Source organism: Petaurus breviceps, unplaced genomic scaffold, assembly GCF_028583685.1.
Source record: "Petaurus breviceps papuanus isolate PSGF00001 unplaced genomic scaffold, PetGlider_PUasm1.0 208, whole genome shotgun sequence".
In the NCBI taxonomy this organism is placed as follows: Eukaryota; Metazoa; Chordata; class Mammalia; order Diprotodontia; family Petauridae; genus Petaurus; species Petaurus breviceps.
In genome coordinates, this window is record NW_027185852.1 from 31,850,342 (window position 1) to 31,868,084 (window position 17,743).

Consider the following 17,743-nt stretch of genomic DNA (forward strand, 5'->3'; position numbering starts at 1 on the left):
CTTTCTTTCTTTCTTTCTTTCTTTCTTTCTTTCTTTCTTTCTTTCTTGTTAAGTGACTTGCCCATGGTCACATAGTAAATGTCTAAGGCTGGATTTGAACTCAGGTCCTCCTGACTCCAGAGCTGGCCATGCTCTATTCTCTATAGTGCCACCTAATATATATCTCTATAGTGTCCCCATTCTTTTTACACTGTCTGAAGCCTTTGATGCTATCATTCATGGTCAACTCCCTTGGGTTGTCATTGTGCTGCTCCTTTCTGGTTCTCCTACCTGTCTGCTATGTGACCATGGGCAAGTCACTTAACCTCCATCACTTCTTACAGCACGATAGTTATTCCATTATATTCACATACCATAATTTATTTAGCCATTTCCCAATTGACAATTACCTCTTCATTTTACAATTCTTTACCCCATGAAAAACAGCTATAAATACTTTTGTACCCCCTTAGGTAGAATAAGTTTTACTTAGGACTAGTCCTTCCCTTAATGTACCCTCCTTTTAATTCCCTCCTCTCCCTTCTCTATCCCTCCCTGTTGAGTGAAGTGTATTTCTGTACCCAACTGTGTGTGTGTGTAAAGGGGTGTGTGTATGTACATGTATATTCATCCCTCCTTTGATTACTTTTGATGAGAGTTCTGGTGCCAGCCATTCCACCAACTCCTTCATCCTTGTCTATGTGAATATTTCCTTTTGTGCATTTATCATGGGAGAGAATTTCCCCTAATCTTACTTTTTCTTCCTCAACAATGTATTCTTTTTCCTCTCTTTCCATTCTCCTTTAAAGATAATTGAGATCTAATAGAATCTTTCCTAGGAGTTTTATTTAATTAGATTTACTCTGTGAATCCTGATGATGATGGGAACATGCATCATCTTCCCGTATTTAAGTATAAGTAGTTTGTCTTTGTTTAGTCCATTTTAATTGTTCAAGCCTGCTTTCCTGTTTATGATCTCTTTACTCTTATGTTTGAACTTCAATGTTTCTATGTAAATCTGGTCTTTTCATCAGGAATACTTGGAAGTCCTCTATTTTATTACAGATGCATTTCTATAGATCTCATATACTCAGCTTTCCTATGTGTTATTTTTGCCTGTAAGCCTATATGCTTTGTCTTTTGGAACATCATATTCCAAGCTTTCCTCTCCTTTATCATGGTGCCTGCCAAATCACATATGATCCTACCTGTGGCTCCTCAGTATTTGAATTTTTTCTTTTTAGCTGCTTACAGTATTTTTTCTTTGACTTGAGAGCTCTGGATTTTCAGAAGGTAATCAATGGATTCGTTCTATTTAATATTTTCAACTCTTTAAAAAAAACCCTTTTGCTTCAATTCTTCCAGGAATTCTAGCTGAATTTGTGACTGATCTGTGTTTCCTCTTGAGACTATACTTGTAGGTATTTCTTAGTCATCCTCTTCTGGGATTGCATCTTCTTGTCACCACATGTCCTTGTCACCACAATTGCTTTTTATAGTGGGATTATTACTTTTTTTTCTCTCTCCTTCTTCCAACCTACTTCATGGCTTTGAAGTTGATGTGAGGGTTGGATTCTGTATACTTCTGAAGGATAGGTCTGGGTTGATCCTGCTAACTACTTTCTTGAGAGTATTGAGTGTTGAGTTATTCCAAGATCTCAGGGCCAGCTCAAGCTGGGGACCTGAAGGTTTTCAGCACTTCTACAACAGTATGATCCAGGGTAAAGTCTGATCACCATCCCCTGGTCTGAGCTCTGCACATGCCTGACCCGGGTTTGGGTGTGAGCAATAGTAAACTGCTGCTGTATTCAGCTCCCATAAGCCATCTGGGGAGTTCTGTTGTTTCAGAATTATAGACGTATAATGTCCCCTTTGGTTTGGGATTCCTGAATTAGTTATTCCTTTGCAATCTTCAGACTAGACTAGAAACTGAGACCCCTCTCTCTCTCTGAGGTCTGAGCCACAACACTGCTGCCCACTTCTGAGCTTGATTCCACAACTTGGTCCCTTTTTATCGTGCCTCACCCTTGACTGCTCTTCCCCGCCCCCCCACCTGGGCTCAGGTCACCTTCTCAATCTGCCCTGGATCTATGACCTAGAATGGACTAGTGAATAACAAAGCTGTCAGACAGCACCTGTCCCAGTTCCCTGCACAAGGTCTTGGTGTCCTGGTATGGATCCTCTTTCCAGGGTCCTGGAGTGCTCCCTGGGGCATACTATTGGTGGAGACTCTATCACCAGGGTCTGCAGACCTCTTTATCTCCTTCTGCTGATCTGGACTGGAGAAGTGATTTGTTTTTCTTGGATTTCCCCATCAGGATTCAGTCTAATGCATTATTTAGATATGTTTGGGGGAGTTTGGAAGTGGGGTCAAGGTAGTTGTTACATTTTTCCTGATGCTCTGCCATCTTGTCTGTGCCCCCAGTCCTCCTTAGCCTTAATGCCTCCCCTCTGAAATGACCTATACTTTATCTTATATACATCTTATTGGCACATGGCTTTTTGCATGTTATTAGACAGTAAGCTCCTTGAGGGCAGCACCTTTCTTTGTATCTCCATCATTATCATGGTGCCTTGGCACATCAAATGAGATATTTGTAAAAGTGCTTAGCACAGTGCTTGGCACTTAGTAGGTGCTGTATAAAAATATACATGCCCCTGCACATAGTAGGTGCTTATTAAATATTGTTCCACTGTGTCAAAAGCCTCCCTGAAGACATAATAAAGACAGAACATTCGTGTCTCTCACTCATGCTTTATCAATGATTAAAATGTTCTCTATTTTATAGGTAAAGATGGCAGGAGAGGATTCCAGAAAAGTAGGGAATTTGCTTGCCAATACACACATGGAAGGAATAATATTTGTGCTGTGGAAGAGAGTAGTCTTCACGTTAGAGGGGCCAAAATGAAACTGACTTTCTCCCATGATGCAGGAGTTGTCAGTTTTTCCCTGACTTTGCTCCAGGGTTTGCCTTTTTTTTGGGGGAGGGGGGTAAATTTTTTTGTTTTAAACTTAAATACAAAATGAGAAAAGAAAAAAAAAGAAACATTGCTATGTACATAGCAGACCATAAGAGTGTATTCAATATAGAACAATAAATTTCCATTTCAAGAAAACCTATATAATAAATACTACACATTGTTTTCAAAGCTGCCCAGGTTTTCTTTGCTTCCTTGTTGGGTTTCTTTTGTTCTTTGCTGTGTACTTTTTACTTTATTTTTTTCTTCTTCCCTGCTGCCTCCTCCCACCAGAGAAAGCTAGAATTAAACATGAATATATCTCTATCTATCTATCCATCATCTATCTATCTATGTATCTATATATCTCACGTTTTGCCTTTTAAGGAATCAAATGAATTTTGGCTTCCCCCTTAGGAAAGAGAAGGGGGTAGATAAAAAGTGCATTTCACAGAAATAGAGACTAGCAGGTAGTGAGCCCCAGACTGCCCAGGTTATCTGTGGCAGAGGAGGAAGTTAGTGGAGGGAGGCACTCACCATCTTAATGTTCTCTGCCAGGGAAGATGAAGGCTCTCCCTGCTGCTCCACTTTTATTCCTACCCATAATACCTTGGCCCTCATTGGCCCATCCCCTCCTGTTATCCAGCTGTGTGGATATGAACTCACAGGTTCCTATCTTAGAGTGGTTTAATTACTTTCCCTTTCCTTCCTTCCTGTTACCTCCTTCTCCATCTTCACCCTCCTGATTTGGGTCTGACTCCCTGTGGGATCTTGGGAAAATCCCTTGGGAAAGTCTCTGGACCTCAGTTTCCCCATTTGTAGAACAAGAGGCTTGGACTGGATTAGCTCTCAGTCCTTCAGCATTTTGGTCCTTGGCAGTTCTTGCCTAGATAAATGCCCTTCCTAGCTAGGCTGCTAGTCCTAAATCCTGAATTTGCCCCAAGATGCTGGTGACTTAAATTGCCCTAAGTCTGGGGAGGGGCAGAGTAAGAGAGGAACCCTGTATTTAAATATATTTTAACTAAATAAAGGCATAATTTCTTTTTTAAAATACATTCTAAAAATTCCATAAAGTATAGAAAGAGGAAGAAACAAGTATTGATTAAACTCTTATGTGCTAAGCATTTTACAAAGACCCTGTGACATTTGGGAGTCACCCTCTAGATAGCCATCGTGACTGCCACCTCTTTTGCTTGGTATAGGACTGACTGTCCAAGGGCTATGCTGTTCTGTCCCTGGTGTCAAGCCCAGAATGCCTGGAAGCAGGCCCCTCCTGCAGGCATGTTTCCTTAAATCCCTAAGGCGGCATAAATTTTCCAGGATATACCATCTGCAGGGATGGATGGCAATAACCTAGGCATTGGGGTCCCTAGGTTATCCTTGGTCTTGAGCATGTATTAACACATGTCCCTACAGTTCCCTGCCTGGCTCACTCACTAGGCAAACTTGTGTGGGGGTGAGGGGCCCCACAAAGGTTGTGGCTGGTTTCGGTCTCAATTCTCTTCAAGTTGACTCTGGGTCGATTCCACAAACATCCACTCAGTGTCTATGTGGGCTAGGAATCAGAAACTGCTTCCCCTAGGGGCCCCCAAAGATGCTGCAAGCTGTCAGCCTCCCCCCAAGTCTACTTTTTTTGTTGTCTGTGTTGAAAGAACAAGTGAAATGGGGGAGTGCCCAGTCCTCTGAGGGCAGGGACCCTGACTGGGTGGGTATGCGGTAAGGTGGTACAGGCTCATAGAAAGAACACAGGACTGGTTCAGAATCCTGACTTTGCCCCTCACTACTCATGGGACCTTAGTCAAGCTCCTTCCCCTACCTGGATCTCATTTTCCTCATATATAAAATTGGGGGGTGGTGCTAAGATGACCTCTGAGGTCCCTTCCAGCTTTCAATCATCCCTAGGCTCCTGTAAATAAGTGTTTGGTGTATGAATGAATGAATGAATGAATGAATGAATGAATGAATGGAAGTAGTGATCTCAAGCCAATGGGCTCATGTGGAATCGTTCTGGCATTTGGGGAGCGTAACAAAAAGCGTTAGACCCTGTTGTAAACTGTGGGTAAATGTTTAATCTAGTAACTTGACAATTACTTGTTGAACCAACCAGAAAAGCCCCGAATTGAAACAGAAAGAGAAAAAGATCACTAAGGAGTCAGCAGAGCTGAGGACAGATGTGCCAGAATGAGGAAGGCCAGCGAAGAGGTCAGTCTTGAAGCCCCTGGCATGAGGCATCTGAGACAGATCCAGAATTTCCCACTCCTGACCAGGAAGGAAGCAGCACACGGGCCAGATCGGCTCCTAACTGAAGAAGACCTGAATGAAGACTAGGACTGGAGGGAGGGAGGGAGTCATGGAAACAAAAGCTGAGTCAATTCATCTGCTTCCCTGATGTCAAAGACCGCTTTGAAATCCCTCTCAAACTTTACCTCCAACTTTGCTCCCACATAACCGAAGTGGTTTTCCTGAAAGAAAAAATAAAAACTAATGTTTACATAGCACTTTACAAATATTATCTGATGGGATCATTACAACAACCCTGGGAGATGGGTGTTATCATTATTTGCATTTTATAGATAAGGAAACTGAGGCAGGTAAAGGGTAAGTGATTTGCCCAGGGTCACACAGTAGGTGTTTGAGGCAGGATTTGAATTCAGGTCTTCCAGACCCCAGGTACCATGTTCTATTAACTGTGCTACCTAGCTGCTTAGACAATGGACAAAAGGAATGCTGTTAGGGGAGCTGTGAATTGATCCAATTATTCTGGAAAGAAATTTGGAACTTTACCCCAGAAGTCACTAAACTGTGCATGGTTTTTGACTCAGTGATACTACTGTTAGGCCTATATCTGAAAAAGATAAAGAGGAAAAAGAACCATATGTTAAACATATTGATAGCAGCTCTTTTTTTGTGGTGGTGAAGAATTGGAAACAGAGGGGATGCCTATCAGTTAGGGAAGGGCTGAACATATCATGGCATGTGAATTGTGCTGTAAGAAATAATGGATGGGATCCTTTCAGAGAATCCTGGGAAGACTTGTATAAACTGATACAGAATGAAGGGAACAATTTATACCATAGCAATAATATTACAAAGACAAACAACTTTTGAAAGACTTGAGAACTCTGGTAGATGAAACAAGAAACCACAATTCGAGAGAGCTAATGGAGAGTGTTATTCATCTCCTAACAGAGGGATGATGGGCTCAAAAGGCAAAATGAGACACTTATGTTTAGATATCTCCTTATTTGTTATAAGAACTTTCCCTCCCTCCCTCCTTTCCTTCCTCCTTTCTTTTTTTCCTTCCTTTCTTTTTTTTTCTTCCTTCCTTCCTTCCTTCCTTCCTTCCTTCCTTCCTTCCTTCCTTCCTTCCTTTCTTCCTTCCTTCCTTCTCAATGGAAGAGAGGTGAAAGGGGAAAGAAAATTCTTCTTTAATAGAAAAATAATTAAAATTTAAAAATAGAAATTGAAAAAAGGACCTGGCTTCCATGGAATGATCTGGACCTCTTGTCTAGGCTTGGCACACAGCTGTAGTTGAGAGCAGTACCTTGTGCCTGTCTGGAATGGTGAACTTCCTCAACTATGGGGGACCAGGGAGGAAGAGAAGAATGGGGAGGTAGCAAGGAGTGTTCTGAGGTCTGGTGGCAGCTGGCCAGAGCTGCCAGGTATAGCCAACAGACACCAGACAGATGTACCTTTTGTGAATTATTGTGAATGTTTTACCTATCAATCCTTTCTATCCTGCCATAGACATGAATGAATACTGTGGTCTGGATGGATTTCTTAGCACTTGCTTCCATTGTAGAAGAAATCCAGAATTTTGTCTGACAAGTGTGATTTTTCCCCTCTGTCTTCAGGGACGAATGTAATGCTGATGATTGGCATAAATGAGGCTCTGTGGGCCTTCAGGCTCACAGAGAGCCCCTGCTCTTTCCTTCTGGAGAACTCTGTGCCTCCTGACCATGGAATCCTTCTGGTCCACTGGCTGCGGTCTTCCGATGACCATGGCCTATGAGTAGTTTTCCATCTGCCTCAGAGATCCAGGTCAGGTGACCAGGCAGACCACAACACTGGACCCGAAGTGGGGGGAGGTGAGGTAGATAAGTCTAGGAAAGGGATATCTAAGATTCTTCCAGTACCCAGGTGCCCAAGGACAGAACAAGATGGCAAGTCAGAGCCTGGTGTGCTGTGGGTTCTATAGTAAAGGGTGGATGGAGTTCACTGGAATCACAGTGAGATCCCACAAGTAGACGCCCCGTACCCAGGTGAGGTAAGCAGTAAGTCAGGAGGTAGGCATCCAGGCAGCAAACAAGAAAGCATAGAGTATGGAAGGTAGGACAAGTCAAACACTGAGTTGTGCAAGCAGACAGCAGAGAAAGGGAAGATGATAAAAACTGAAGGGCAGACATAATAGAGAGAAGTCAGAATCTAGAGCCAGGGTTAGGATGCCAGCTCACTGGGAAGCAGGCAGTGCCACCCACCTTGTTAAATTTCTTGCAGTTGTTAAAAATCAGGCGCATATCCAGGACAAAGCCCTCCACTGTATTATAATTCTCATCACTCAGACGCTCCTTCACCTGGTTTAGCCACATGGGTTCTCTGACACACGGGGAATATGCCTTACACTGTTAACAAAGACATGAGAAGGACATTAGCTCCAACCCAGATGCTGCTTCTATAACTTTACTGATGAAAAAACCGGCAATTCCAGCCCCACATGGAAACCAGGTGAATCCAGGGGACCCAAGGTATTGGCAGATGGCAGGAGACCCATTCTGTCCTACTGCCTGTGTAATCAGTGCCCAGTACAGGGCTAGGCAGGCAGTAGGAGTTTAATGAATTGATCCTCAGAGGTAAAATCATTATTTGAATCACTGTTACTTACATGCCTTGGATCTATGATAAAGAGGAAGCTTTCTCTGTAGTAGTACATTTTCATCAGGAGAAACTCACATTTCTGCAGAAGATGAAGTTTGTGTGTGAGACAAAGCCAGGCCAGCTGGGGCAGGTGTCACACCTAGTATCTCCGAAGGGTGGAGGACCTGATACACTTCCCCTCAAGCTAAACAAGCTAGTGAGACAGCCCCTGTATGTCCCCTTACTCGACATGAGTGACTTCACTGGAAATGAGGCCTTGGCCATTTCTCTCTCACCCTGTAGTTTGCCTTCATTTGCCCCAGACCAACAAAAAGAAAGAGAAGAAAGAGTCCATCCCATCCTGGACCCTGAGGCCAACAATAGATAAACAGATTAGGAGATATTCTTTCCCTGGCTTGAACCTCAACAGACTACCCTTAAGGCCAGTGACTTAATGACTGGGGCTACAGCATAACTCTATTTTCTGAACATTCTAAGTGCTTGTGGAAAGTGGCTTGAATACTGACTTTCACTTGCCTCATGATGCTTCTCTCTGCCTTGGCTTACAGCAAAGGCCAAAATGAACCCATTTATTGACTTGTATCCTAAAGAATAAATGAGGTGGTGTGTTTTCTGTCCACAGCACAAGAATCCTTGGCATTTGGAAGATGCAGAAAGTGGGCCGAAAGTCTCCTTTGCCCTTTAAGACAAGGGGTCTGAGTGAAATGGGAACTTTCCTAGTGACCAGCGTGTGTGTGTGTGTGTGTGTGTGTGTGTGTGTGCGGTTCGGCAGCAGAGAGGCTTGTGCTCACTGGGCAATCAGAAAGGACCTGACCTTCATAAAGGACTCACCAGCTGCTGCTCAGGATACATCCGCTGCTTTAGAACCTCAGACTCCTGGTGGCAGTGGGTGTTCTTTGGGTCTTCCTTCTCCTTATTCTTCCTCATTATGCAGAAGGTACAGTTCCACTCTGCACTGAGAAGTCAGAGAAACAGTCTGCCAGTTAGTTAATAAACACTTAGTAAGCACTACTGCCAGGTACTGTGTTAAGTGCTGCGGCTACAAAAAGAAGCAAAAGATAGTTCCTGCCCTCAAGGTACTCACTCTCAGTCAAATATGGATGACAAGAAGACAGGATGGAGAGGGCGTTTAGTCCCCTGGGTAGGTTAGTCATGATCTCCTGACTCCCTGACTCAATGTTTCTTATTCCAATATGACTGAGGATCTTTGTAGATGCCCTACCATGTCCTTGGGTCCATGAATATGTATCCTGCATCCTTGGCGAATGCCATCACTCACAGTAAGGGTACAAGGGGCATCCCCTCCCCTCCTTCTCTCTAAAGGGACTAACAGTAAGTTGACCCTGGGTCCTGGGGGCTGGCAGCATTGGACCCCTGATGGAGCCAGGGTTCTGATGTTGACCAACTGTGGCACATTAGGCCCCACCATCCTGTTCAAATGATCGTCACAAGCAAGACGATCTAGTACTCCCAACGTTTCCTAAATAACTATGGGTCAAACTCAGAGCTGCATGCATTGATGTAATCCTCTCCCCAGCATACAAATCCTCTCCCTGTACTATTCCTGATGGCCAGTAGAGTTACATCTCTGGGAAACTGGGAACAGGGTCATCAGTTTCAGGAGATACCTAAAGAGGGGCTGCCCCTTTATCAAATAGCCCAAGACTCTGGAAGCTTGAAACTTAGAGGGACCCCACCTCCCACTTCCCCATCCAGACACTCTGCGTGTTGGAGTCTGAGCTCACCTACTCTCTGATGAGATACTGGGGATGTGGCAGTTGCTATGGAAGGATTTGGGGCACGAGTCACAGCAGAATAGGTTGCCTTCCCCTTTACATATGAAACACTCATCATCATTCTCTGGCTGAAGAGAGAAGAAAGTGTTACTTGTGGATCTGGGTGGGGGGTCTTGGAACGGTTTGATCTTCTATTCTTGGAAGTGCTTGACATCTTCTGTGAAGAGGATATTTATGACCAAGGAGGTACAAGGAAAACCACACAGATGGATGAGATAGAAAAGGAACAGGTCGCAGGCTTGTGATTTTTCTCTAGCTGTTCATCTATATCCTCTTTCTGTCCCAGTGGTCTGTAGTATACTTCCTTGACAATATCACTTACGCAGCTGTTTCCACTGATTTTCACCATGGTCTCCTTCCACATGAGTATACCTTCTTAATATATGATGCTAGTTCCTTCCCCTCCTTTCCCCACCCCCTGCCCTTTTGAACAAGGGATTTCTTTCCCACCAAGCTCCAGTGACATCTGACACCCTAACAGGTATCAAATTAACTTCTGTGATTTTTCAAAATGATATATATGGAATGAGCTACTGATTAAAACCCATGTCCTCACTACACCACAGCAGTCTAATTTTTAAGTTCTTGGAGCAATTTTTTGCCAAGGCAATTGGGGTTAAGTGACTTACTCAGGGTCACACAGCTAGTAAATGTCAAGTGTTGAGGCCAGATTTGAACTCAGGTCCTCCTGACTCCAGGGTCGGTGCTCTATTCATTGCACCACCTGGTTGCCCCGTGCATTTTAAAAAAATCAACATAAATGGCATGAAACAAATTTGCAATTTTAGTAGGCTTCTGATTTAAACACACACACATATATAGTATATATGTAGATGTAATAGTAACAACTCACATTTATGCAGGGCTTTCAGATTACTCGTATTTGGGGGCAGGTGGCAAAGAATGGTGCCTCTTGGGTTCTCTAGAGATTGACAATTTTGCCAGATCCTATTAAGCAACCTTGGAATGAAGTCAGGTGGGGCAGAGGATAGAAGGTTAGATTTAGAAATAGGAAGACCTGAGTTTGAATCCTACTTCAGTCACTGTATGAGCCTGGGGAAAAGCCCTCCATTTCTGTCTGCCTCAGTTTCCTCATCTATAAAATGAGGATAATCATAGCACTGACCTCCTAGGATTGTTATCAGGAGCCAATTAGATAATATTTGTAAAGCATTTTACGAACTTTAAGGACTCTATATCATGATTGGCTAGGTAGGTGGTGCAGTGGATAGAGGCAAGTTGAAATCCAACCTCAGACACTTACTGGCTGTGTGACCCTGGGCAAGTCCCTTAACCCTGTTTGCCTCCGTTTCCTCATCTACAAAAAAGAAGAAGTACATGGCAAATCATTCCAATGTCTTTGCCAAGAAAATCCCAAATGGGATCACAAAGTCATCTATGACTAAAAACCAACTAAACAATAGCAAAAAATATGCAAGCTGCTAATTTTTTATCCCTTCATGAAAAAAAGAATGAGTGTATCTGATATGAGGTAGACCCTGAGGTATAGTGGAAGGGCCCTGGAGGGTATGTCTGTAGGCCTGGCCTCTGATCTTGGCTTCTCTACTGGGTGATTTTAGGCAAGCAGATGGCCCTCTCCCAGTGTTGTCATGGGTAAATGAGGAGGTGAGGAAGTGCCAGCCTAGTTTTACTGTGCTAAGAGATGGATGTAGGCAGATAGAACAAGGGAGGGAAGGAGAACTCACAAAAGGGTCCTTGCAGAGATCACAGGAGCAGCTGTCTGGGTGAAGCTTCAAGATGTCGTTCTGTTAGAGAAAAGATGGAGTGGCATTGAGGCAGGTGCCCACTGGGGGCACTGAGCCCCTTCCTTCGGCAGATCTCCTTTCCCGGGTGTGGGAGCAACAGCTGACCCTGTTTTGGCCAACATGCTCTAATCTCTCTCACACTAGCTCCTGAAACTGTCCACCCCACTGTGGAGGAAAGGCAGAACCACATCTCAAAGTCAGGGGGAATCCATGGAGAGAGGCAGCGCAGCCAAGCCACATGGGGCCAACACCCTAGGAAGGATCCTGGACTGACATCCCTCATCTGGTGCTGTTCCTGTGGCTGAGACCGATGGGGTCAGAAGGAAGGGAAGTAAGAGAGCAATACAGCTCTGGGGAACCTATTGGTGTTAGGTTGGGTAGTGAGTATTTCTGGGATGTCTTTCATGTTGGAGCATGTGAGCTGCTTGGGGTAGTGGGCAGAAGCACCCAGAGGGCTGAGTAGGGACAGTGCTATGTCAAGGGGTCATAGCCATGGCATCCTTGACAAGATATTGCATGCACTTCCCTATTCTCTGCGGATTTCTTGTTGCAGAAGCCACAGAGTCTTGGCCTCCAGGAGTCTGCAGACCCTGGCCATGCCCCCTGTAGAATGTGAGGGCCTTGAGGGCAGGAATTGTTTCATTATTGTCTATATACCCAGACCTAGAACAACACTTGGCACTGAATACATGAAGGTGCTTCATGAAATGCTTGTTGGGTTGACCAAATGTCCTTCCCAGTGCTCTGATCAGAAGTCAGAATGTGTAAAGCTGTCTTGGGAAGCCCTTCAGAGATTTAAATGACTAAGAGATCACCTGGTTCTGGCCACTCCTGTCAGGCAAGATGAGCCCCATTCATTTCAGGAAACAACATCATCATACTTCCCTAGGCTCCTGGGGGAGAATCACAGATCCTGCACCATTCCTGGAGGCCAGAGATATGGTAGCTTTCTCCAGAGCCAAGGTTGGAGGACCTGAGCTCTCCTCCCCAACATCCAGCCTCAATCTGTTAATATGACAGCCTTTAGGTCCTCATTAGCCTAGCAGAGAACCAGGCTACATGTGCTTTAAGCTGGCTCAGGGCCTGGTCTCCTCCAGCATCCCATTGGGCTGATATGGGGGTCAAGGGGTTCAGGGAGTCCAGGAACTCCAATAACCAGAGTCCCTGTACAGCAATCTGGAATGAATTCACAGACTCAAGCATTCTCTAAGTCAAGGTGGCAAAGATTTATTGTAATGCTATATAGCAGGCAAGAATTCTTAGGGAATCTGCAACCTTAGAGGGGTATAGTTAAAGTTTATGTAGAATATTCTATAGTAAAACCTGTGCCAATTATGCTAACTAGGTGAGACAGGGTGGGATTAGGGAGTGGTTAAGGAGTGGTCAGTTCTTGAAGGAACATGCACTTTTAATATCTACTGCACAAGCATATTGCCCAGAATTCACTTGGAAATAACCCAAGGTGGGGTGGGAGGCTGCATGGAGGTGTGGTTTTAGGCTTGAAACATTTCTAGGGAGTAGAAGCACGACCTCCGAGTGGCTCCGGTTTCCACCTTCCCCAATCAATGTAAAAAGGGGACTCTGAACAAACTTTGGAGCTGAAGAACCCACAAAATGACACAGAGAAGCTAACCTCCCGCTGAGGACAGCCTGGCAGGCTGGCAGGAATCGGCCAGTGCAGTGCTCTGGAGCCAAAACATTAATAAGTCAGTTAGCAGTCAGGACTGACCAAGCGGCCACTCATCAATGTCGTGTTTGACAAGATAGATGTTGGGAGTTTCCATATATCCAAGCCTAAGGCATACATAATAAAGGATTCAGGATATATATATAAAATGAGGTTGGGAGTTACTTATAGAAAATCTAGTGAAGTTCTCACTTGTTATTGTACCGGGGGAGAAAAGCATTTGGCTGGGGCCTAGTCATGAATGATTGCTAGGCATAGTGCAGGGGGTGGGTAGAGATGGGCAGAGATTATGCTCTGAGGCTAGGGAGAAATGTCACTTTGGGACTGGGGTTCAAGCACAGGCACCCAAGCACCTCATCAGGGCTACATCTATCTTGGTCCTGATCAGTCACACTCCAGGGGAGCTTCTGTGGCCCCCAGACCATATGGGGAAGGCAGCCACCTACAAACTGTGATCTGAATCACAAGATCCCCATGCCTGGGAAAAGAGGCTACCCAAGGAAGGGGCTCAGTGCCCCCAGCGGGCACCTGCCTCAACAGGTGCTTGAAACTCTGCCCTTCTCTGGCCAGCTTGGCTTGACCCTGCTCTTGCCCCTGTGCTCTGGTTCAACTCAACTCAAGGCAACAATATTTATGAAGCACCTCCTATATGCCAAACACTGGGGCCACAAAAACAGAAGTGAGGTAACCCTTGCCCTCAGGGTAATTACATTCTACTGCTAATAGTTTACGGTGGAGTCCTGCTTAGGGCAGGAAGGTAGGATTCTCCATCAGGAAGACCACGTGGTAAAAAATGTAGCTTAGAGATGAGGGGGATATGCCACTGTCCTCTCTTAGTAACCCACTAGCTCCCATTAAAACCTGCCTTAGTGGATCAGATTACACTGTTTTCAGTTTAGCTGGCAGAATTCAGAGTCCTGAAGGGATGAGAGAGACACAAGATGGGTAAGTTCTGACTGGGGGTTGAGAGAGGACACGAGCCTGAGCCAAAGTCCAGGGCACTGGGTGCTTGTGGACCATGCCTGACCTTCCTGGAACATCATGGCAACTGAACTATCCTCCTCATAAGCATGCAAGGTGTTGGACTGCCCAGAGTTCCAGGGAGGGGCTGAGTCTATGAGCCTACCTCAATCAGGGTCTGCAGGGTCAGCCCACCACTGCGGATGCTGTGGGTCCAGTTGGTAATGTCAAACTCAGGGTCTATGGCCAAAAACTCTAGTGGGGTGTACCACCCTCTCTCTGTCAGGATGCATTTTCCCTTATAGACTGTAAAAAAGAAAGTGGGGAGAAGAGAAGTAAACAAGAGAATAAGAGAAGGAAAACATGGCAGCCCTCTTGCCTCAAGCTCAGTCTTCAGCACTCATGGTCTTTCTGAACCCTGCTATTCATGACCTTTCTGGAAGGGGAGACACCATCAATAATAAGACATTGTGGAATAATCAAAATTCCTTAGAGGTTACCGAGCAGTCCCTTCTATAACAACACTAAAAGACAGATACCCAGCTACTCCTAGCACACATTTCCATGATGGGGAGCTCATTACCTGACGTAGTTTTTTTTTTCTTCAATTTTTAGGAAGCTCTTTATATTCAATTCAGTTAGACAAACACTAATTAAGCAATTACAAATCAGCAGGCACTGTGTTAGGTTCTGGGGACACAGGCAAAAAACCAAACCAAACCAAAACCCAACCTGCCCTCAAGGAGCTTACATTCTACACTGGGTTGAAGTCAGCCTCCCTAAAACTTTTACCCATTGGCCCAAGTTCTCCCCTTTTGGGCAACATTTACAGGGCCGCCCTTCACATGTTGGAGGGGAGTGAGCACACCATCCCCATAGACTTCTGATAAGGGTCCCAGGGCTATTCTTCAGTGGGCTCTCCACTTTGGTTTGGCAGCGATGAAGAATTATGAGGATATCACTGCTTCCTGAGATGAGAAATCTTATGGCTTCAGGTTGTCTGGCTCTATCAGCAATGACAACCCCTCCTCCCCAGCATCCCCTCCCACCCACATCCCCCTCCCTCAAAAAAAATGCTGGCTCATGCTGAACTTGTGGTCAAGAAAAATCCCCACAGGAGGGTTGTTCAACCAGTCCTGCTCAAGGTATTTGTGGCTGACCGCTAGGAGGTGATGTATAGATTCTCCATTCTCTTCTCCTTTCCCATATAAGTAGACATCCTCACTTCACTTCTCTGGGAAGGTGGGAAGTCCAGAAATGAAAACTACACATATTTTTAGGTGCTATGCTGTTTCCCCTCCTCCTCTTCTTCTTTCCTCTTGGTCTTTATAAAAATTGAATTTGTTATATGAGAAGGCTCTATGAAAAGTGGAGAAAGAAGGGGAGGTGTACTGTGGGAAATTAGGGAGATTATTCCATCTGTTGAGTGAAGTCCCTTGGAGGATATTAGAACCAAGGGCTGTGATGTGTAATGAGCCAAGAAGGCCTCGAATGGCACACCAGCTGCCTCTCTGAGAACTCACCTGAGGCAAATCGGTTCTTGTACAGGTGCCCACTACCCATTCTGCATGTCACAGAAATCCATTTCCTGGCTCGGAGTTGGGCCTTGTACTTCGGTCGGTTGGCCAGTGAAACTACTCCTCTTCTTGCTGTCACAAGAAAATAAAAGATGGGGTGGCTAGGTGATGCAGTGAGTAAAGCGCCAGCCCAGGAACCAGGAGGACCTGAGTTCGGTTCCAGCCTCAGACACTTAACACCCACACAAAAAAACTAGCCGTGTGACTTTGGGCAAGTCACTTAATCCCAACTGCCCTCCAAAAAAGGTAAAAAAAAAATAAAGTAAAATAAAAGATGTTTGTTCAATGCTCAGAAGTGCCAAGAATCCCTACTTATCCTTAGCCTCAACTAGGGTCAAGAGGACAGGTCACTCTCCTGGGGATGAAAACTAAAGCAAATGTATCTCTGGGAATGAGATTTCACCAAAACTACTAGAGAACAAAGGAAACTAGGAAAAATACCAAAAAGTCAGTCAAACCCATCCTTCCAGAGGGCAAAACTGCTGGCCACCTTCTGGTAAATCTAGTGAAAATTCCATGAAATAGATGAAGCAAGTGAAAGTTTTCCTTAAGTCCCTCACACAGCTCAAGGTGCCAAAGGAAAACCAGCCAGGAGTAAAATAAAGTTGCATGGAGACAGTCTGACTATAAAATGGGGGGAAAAGGAAAGGAAAGAGAGAAAGAACAGAAGAGAAAAGACAAAGGAGAAATACAGGAAAGTGAGAAAAAAGAAAGGAAATAAAAAGAGATGACAGAAAGGAGAGAAAAAGAGAATGAGAAAGGAGAGGGGGAGACAAGAGAGAGACAGAGAGAAAGAGACAGAGAGACAGAGACAGAGAGAGTAAGAGAGTGAGAGAGAGAGAAAGAGAGAGAGAGAGAGAGAGAGAGAGAGAGAGAGAGAGAGAGAGAGAGAGAGAGACAGAGAGAGAGAGAGACAGAGAGACAGAGAGACAGAGAGACAGAGAGACAGAGACAGAGAGACAGAGAGACAGAGACAGAGACAGACAGAGACAGAGACAGAGATGAGGGGCAGGACTGCCTATCCAATGGTGGGGGGAAACTCAACAACAAAATCCCCCCAAAATGACAAGAGTTGGAATGCCTGGCTCTCTTCAAAACTGGGCGCTCACTAGCTGTGTGACCCTGGGCAAGTCACTTAACCCTCACTGTCTCCAAAAACTTAGCACTTGAGGAACTCTCCGGGTGTCTGTGCTCTTCCTCTCCTGCTACCCTTTTCTCTTTCCCAAATTACTTTCTATTTACTTTGTATCTACTTTTTTTTGAGTGTGATCATGCTATTTTCCCCAGGGGAATGTGAGTTCCATGAGGGCAGGATCTATTATCTTTTGACTTTGTATCCCTGGCACTTACAGCAGAGCCTGGTATACAGTAGGTGTTTAATCAATGCTCGTTCTTACCATTCCCCACACTGCCCCTTATTGGCTTTCCTAAAGCATCCACTTGAAGATGAGAATGCACTTGGGTAGTACCAACTCTGGGGCCTGAGTGGTACATGAGTGCCTCGGGACACACAGAGAATTTGGGGTGGGTGTTCTCTTGGCCCTTGGCTTTGCACAGAGTGGGAACAATGATGGTGTTTATAGGTGCTCCAGGCTGGGCATTTGTAAGTCCCCCCCGCCCTGCCCATGCCCAGTAGAGGGACCCTTGAGGGAGAGGGGAGCAGTCTGCAGAGACTGATAGTGAAGGAAAACAGAGAAAGTCACTCTGTTAGTTACACACAGAAGAAAGCAAAAGGAAGGAAGTTCAGGTGATAGAAAGGGACAGCCCTGAGACCGATGTGTTAACTTGATGACATTCTTTTTAAAAACACAAGTTTCATGTAGCAGTGACTTGTGGGTTCCTATACAATCCTCTTTCCTTGTTCTTCTGTGCCTGTCAGATATAAAAATGCTCATGTTGGTGACCATCGAGTTCAGAGTAACAAAATAAAAATGAAAAAGTTTAATTTATTTTAAATTTTCAAAAGTTTGATTTATTTTAAATTAAATCAAATTTTCAAAAGCTTAATTTTACTACATTTTCAAAAATTCATTTTAAATAAATTTTAGAAGAATTTAACAAATTAAAAGGTTTAATTTATTTTTAATAAATTAGAGGATTAATTGATTTAAATGAATTTTAAAGTTTAATTTTAATATATTTTAA

General features: G+C 44.5%; 1 protein-coding gene across 1 annotated transcript in view; it reads right to left on the reverse strand.

Moving 5' to 3' along the window:
• Positions 1-4,983: 4,983 nt before the first annotated feature.
• Positions 4,984-17,743, reverse strand: part of LOC138165444 (nuclear body protein SP140-like protein) — a 393,692-nt gene continuing 380,932 nt past the window's right edge. The window contains exons 13-20 of the mRNA XM_069093817.1: positions 15,545-15,670; positions 14,188-14,327; positions 11,315-11,374; positions 9,558-9,676; positions 8,644-8,767; positions 7,820-7,891; positions 7,416-7,559; positions 4,984-5,399 (exon numbers count right to left, since the gene is read on the reverse strand). Of these exons, the coding sequence (XP_068949918.1) occupies positions 5,286-5,399; positions 7,416-7,559; positions 7,820-7,891; positions 8,644-8,767; positions 9,558-9,676; positions 11,315-11,374; positions 14,188-14,327; positions 15,545-15,670 (899 nt within the window). The 3' untranslated portion in view covers positions 4,984-5,285. The remainder of the gene's footprint in view (positions 5,400-7,415; positions 7,560-7,819; positions 7,892-8,643; positions 8,768-9,557; positions 9,677-11,314; positions 11,375-14,187; positions 14,328-15,544; positions 15,671-17,743) is intronic.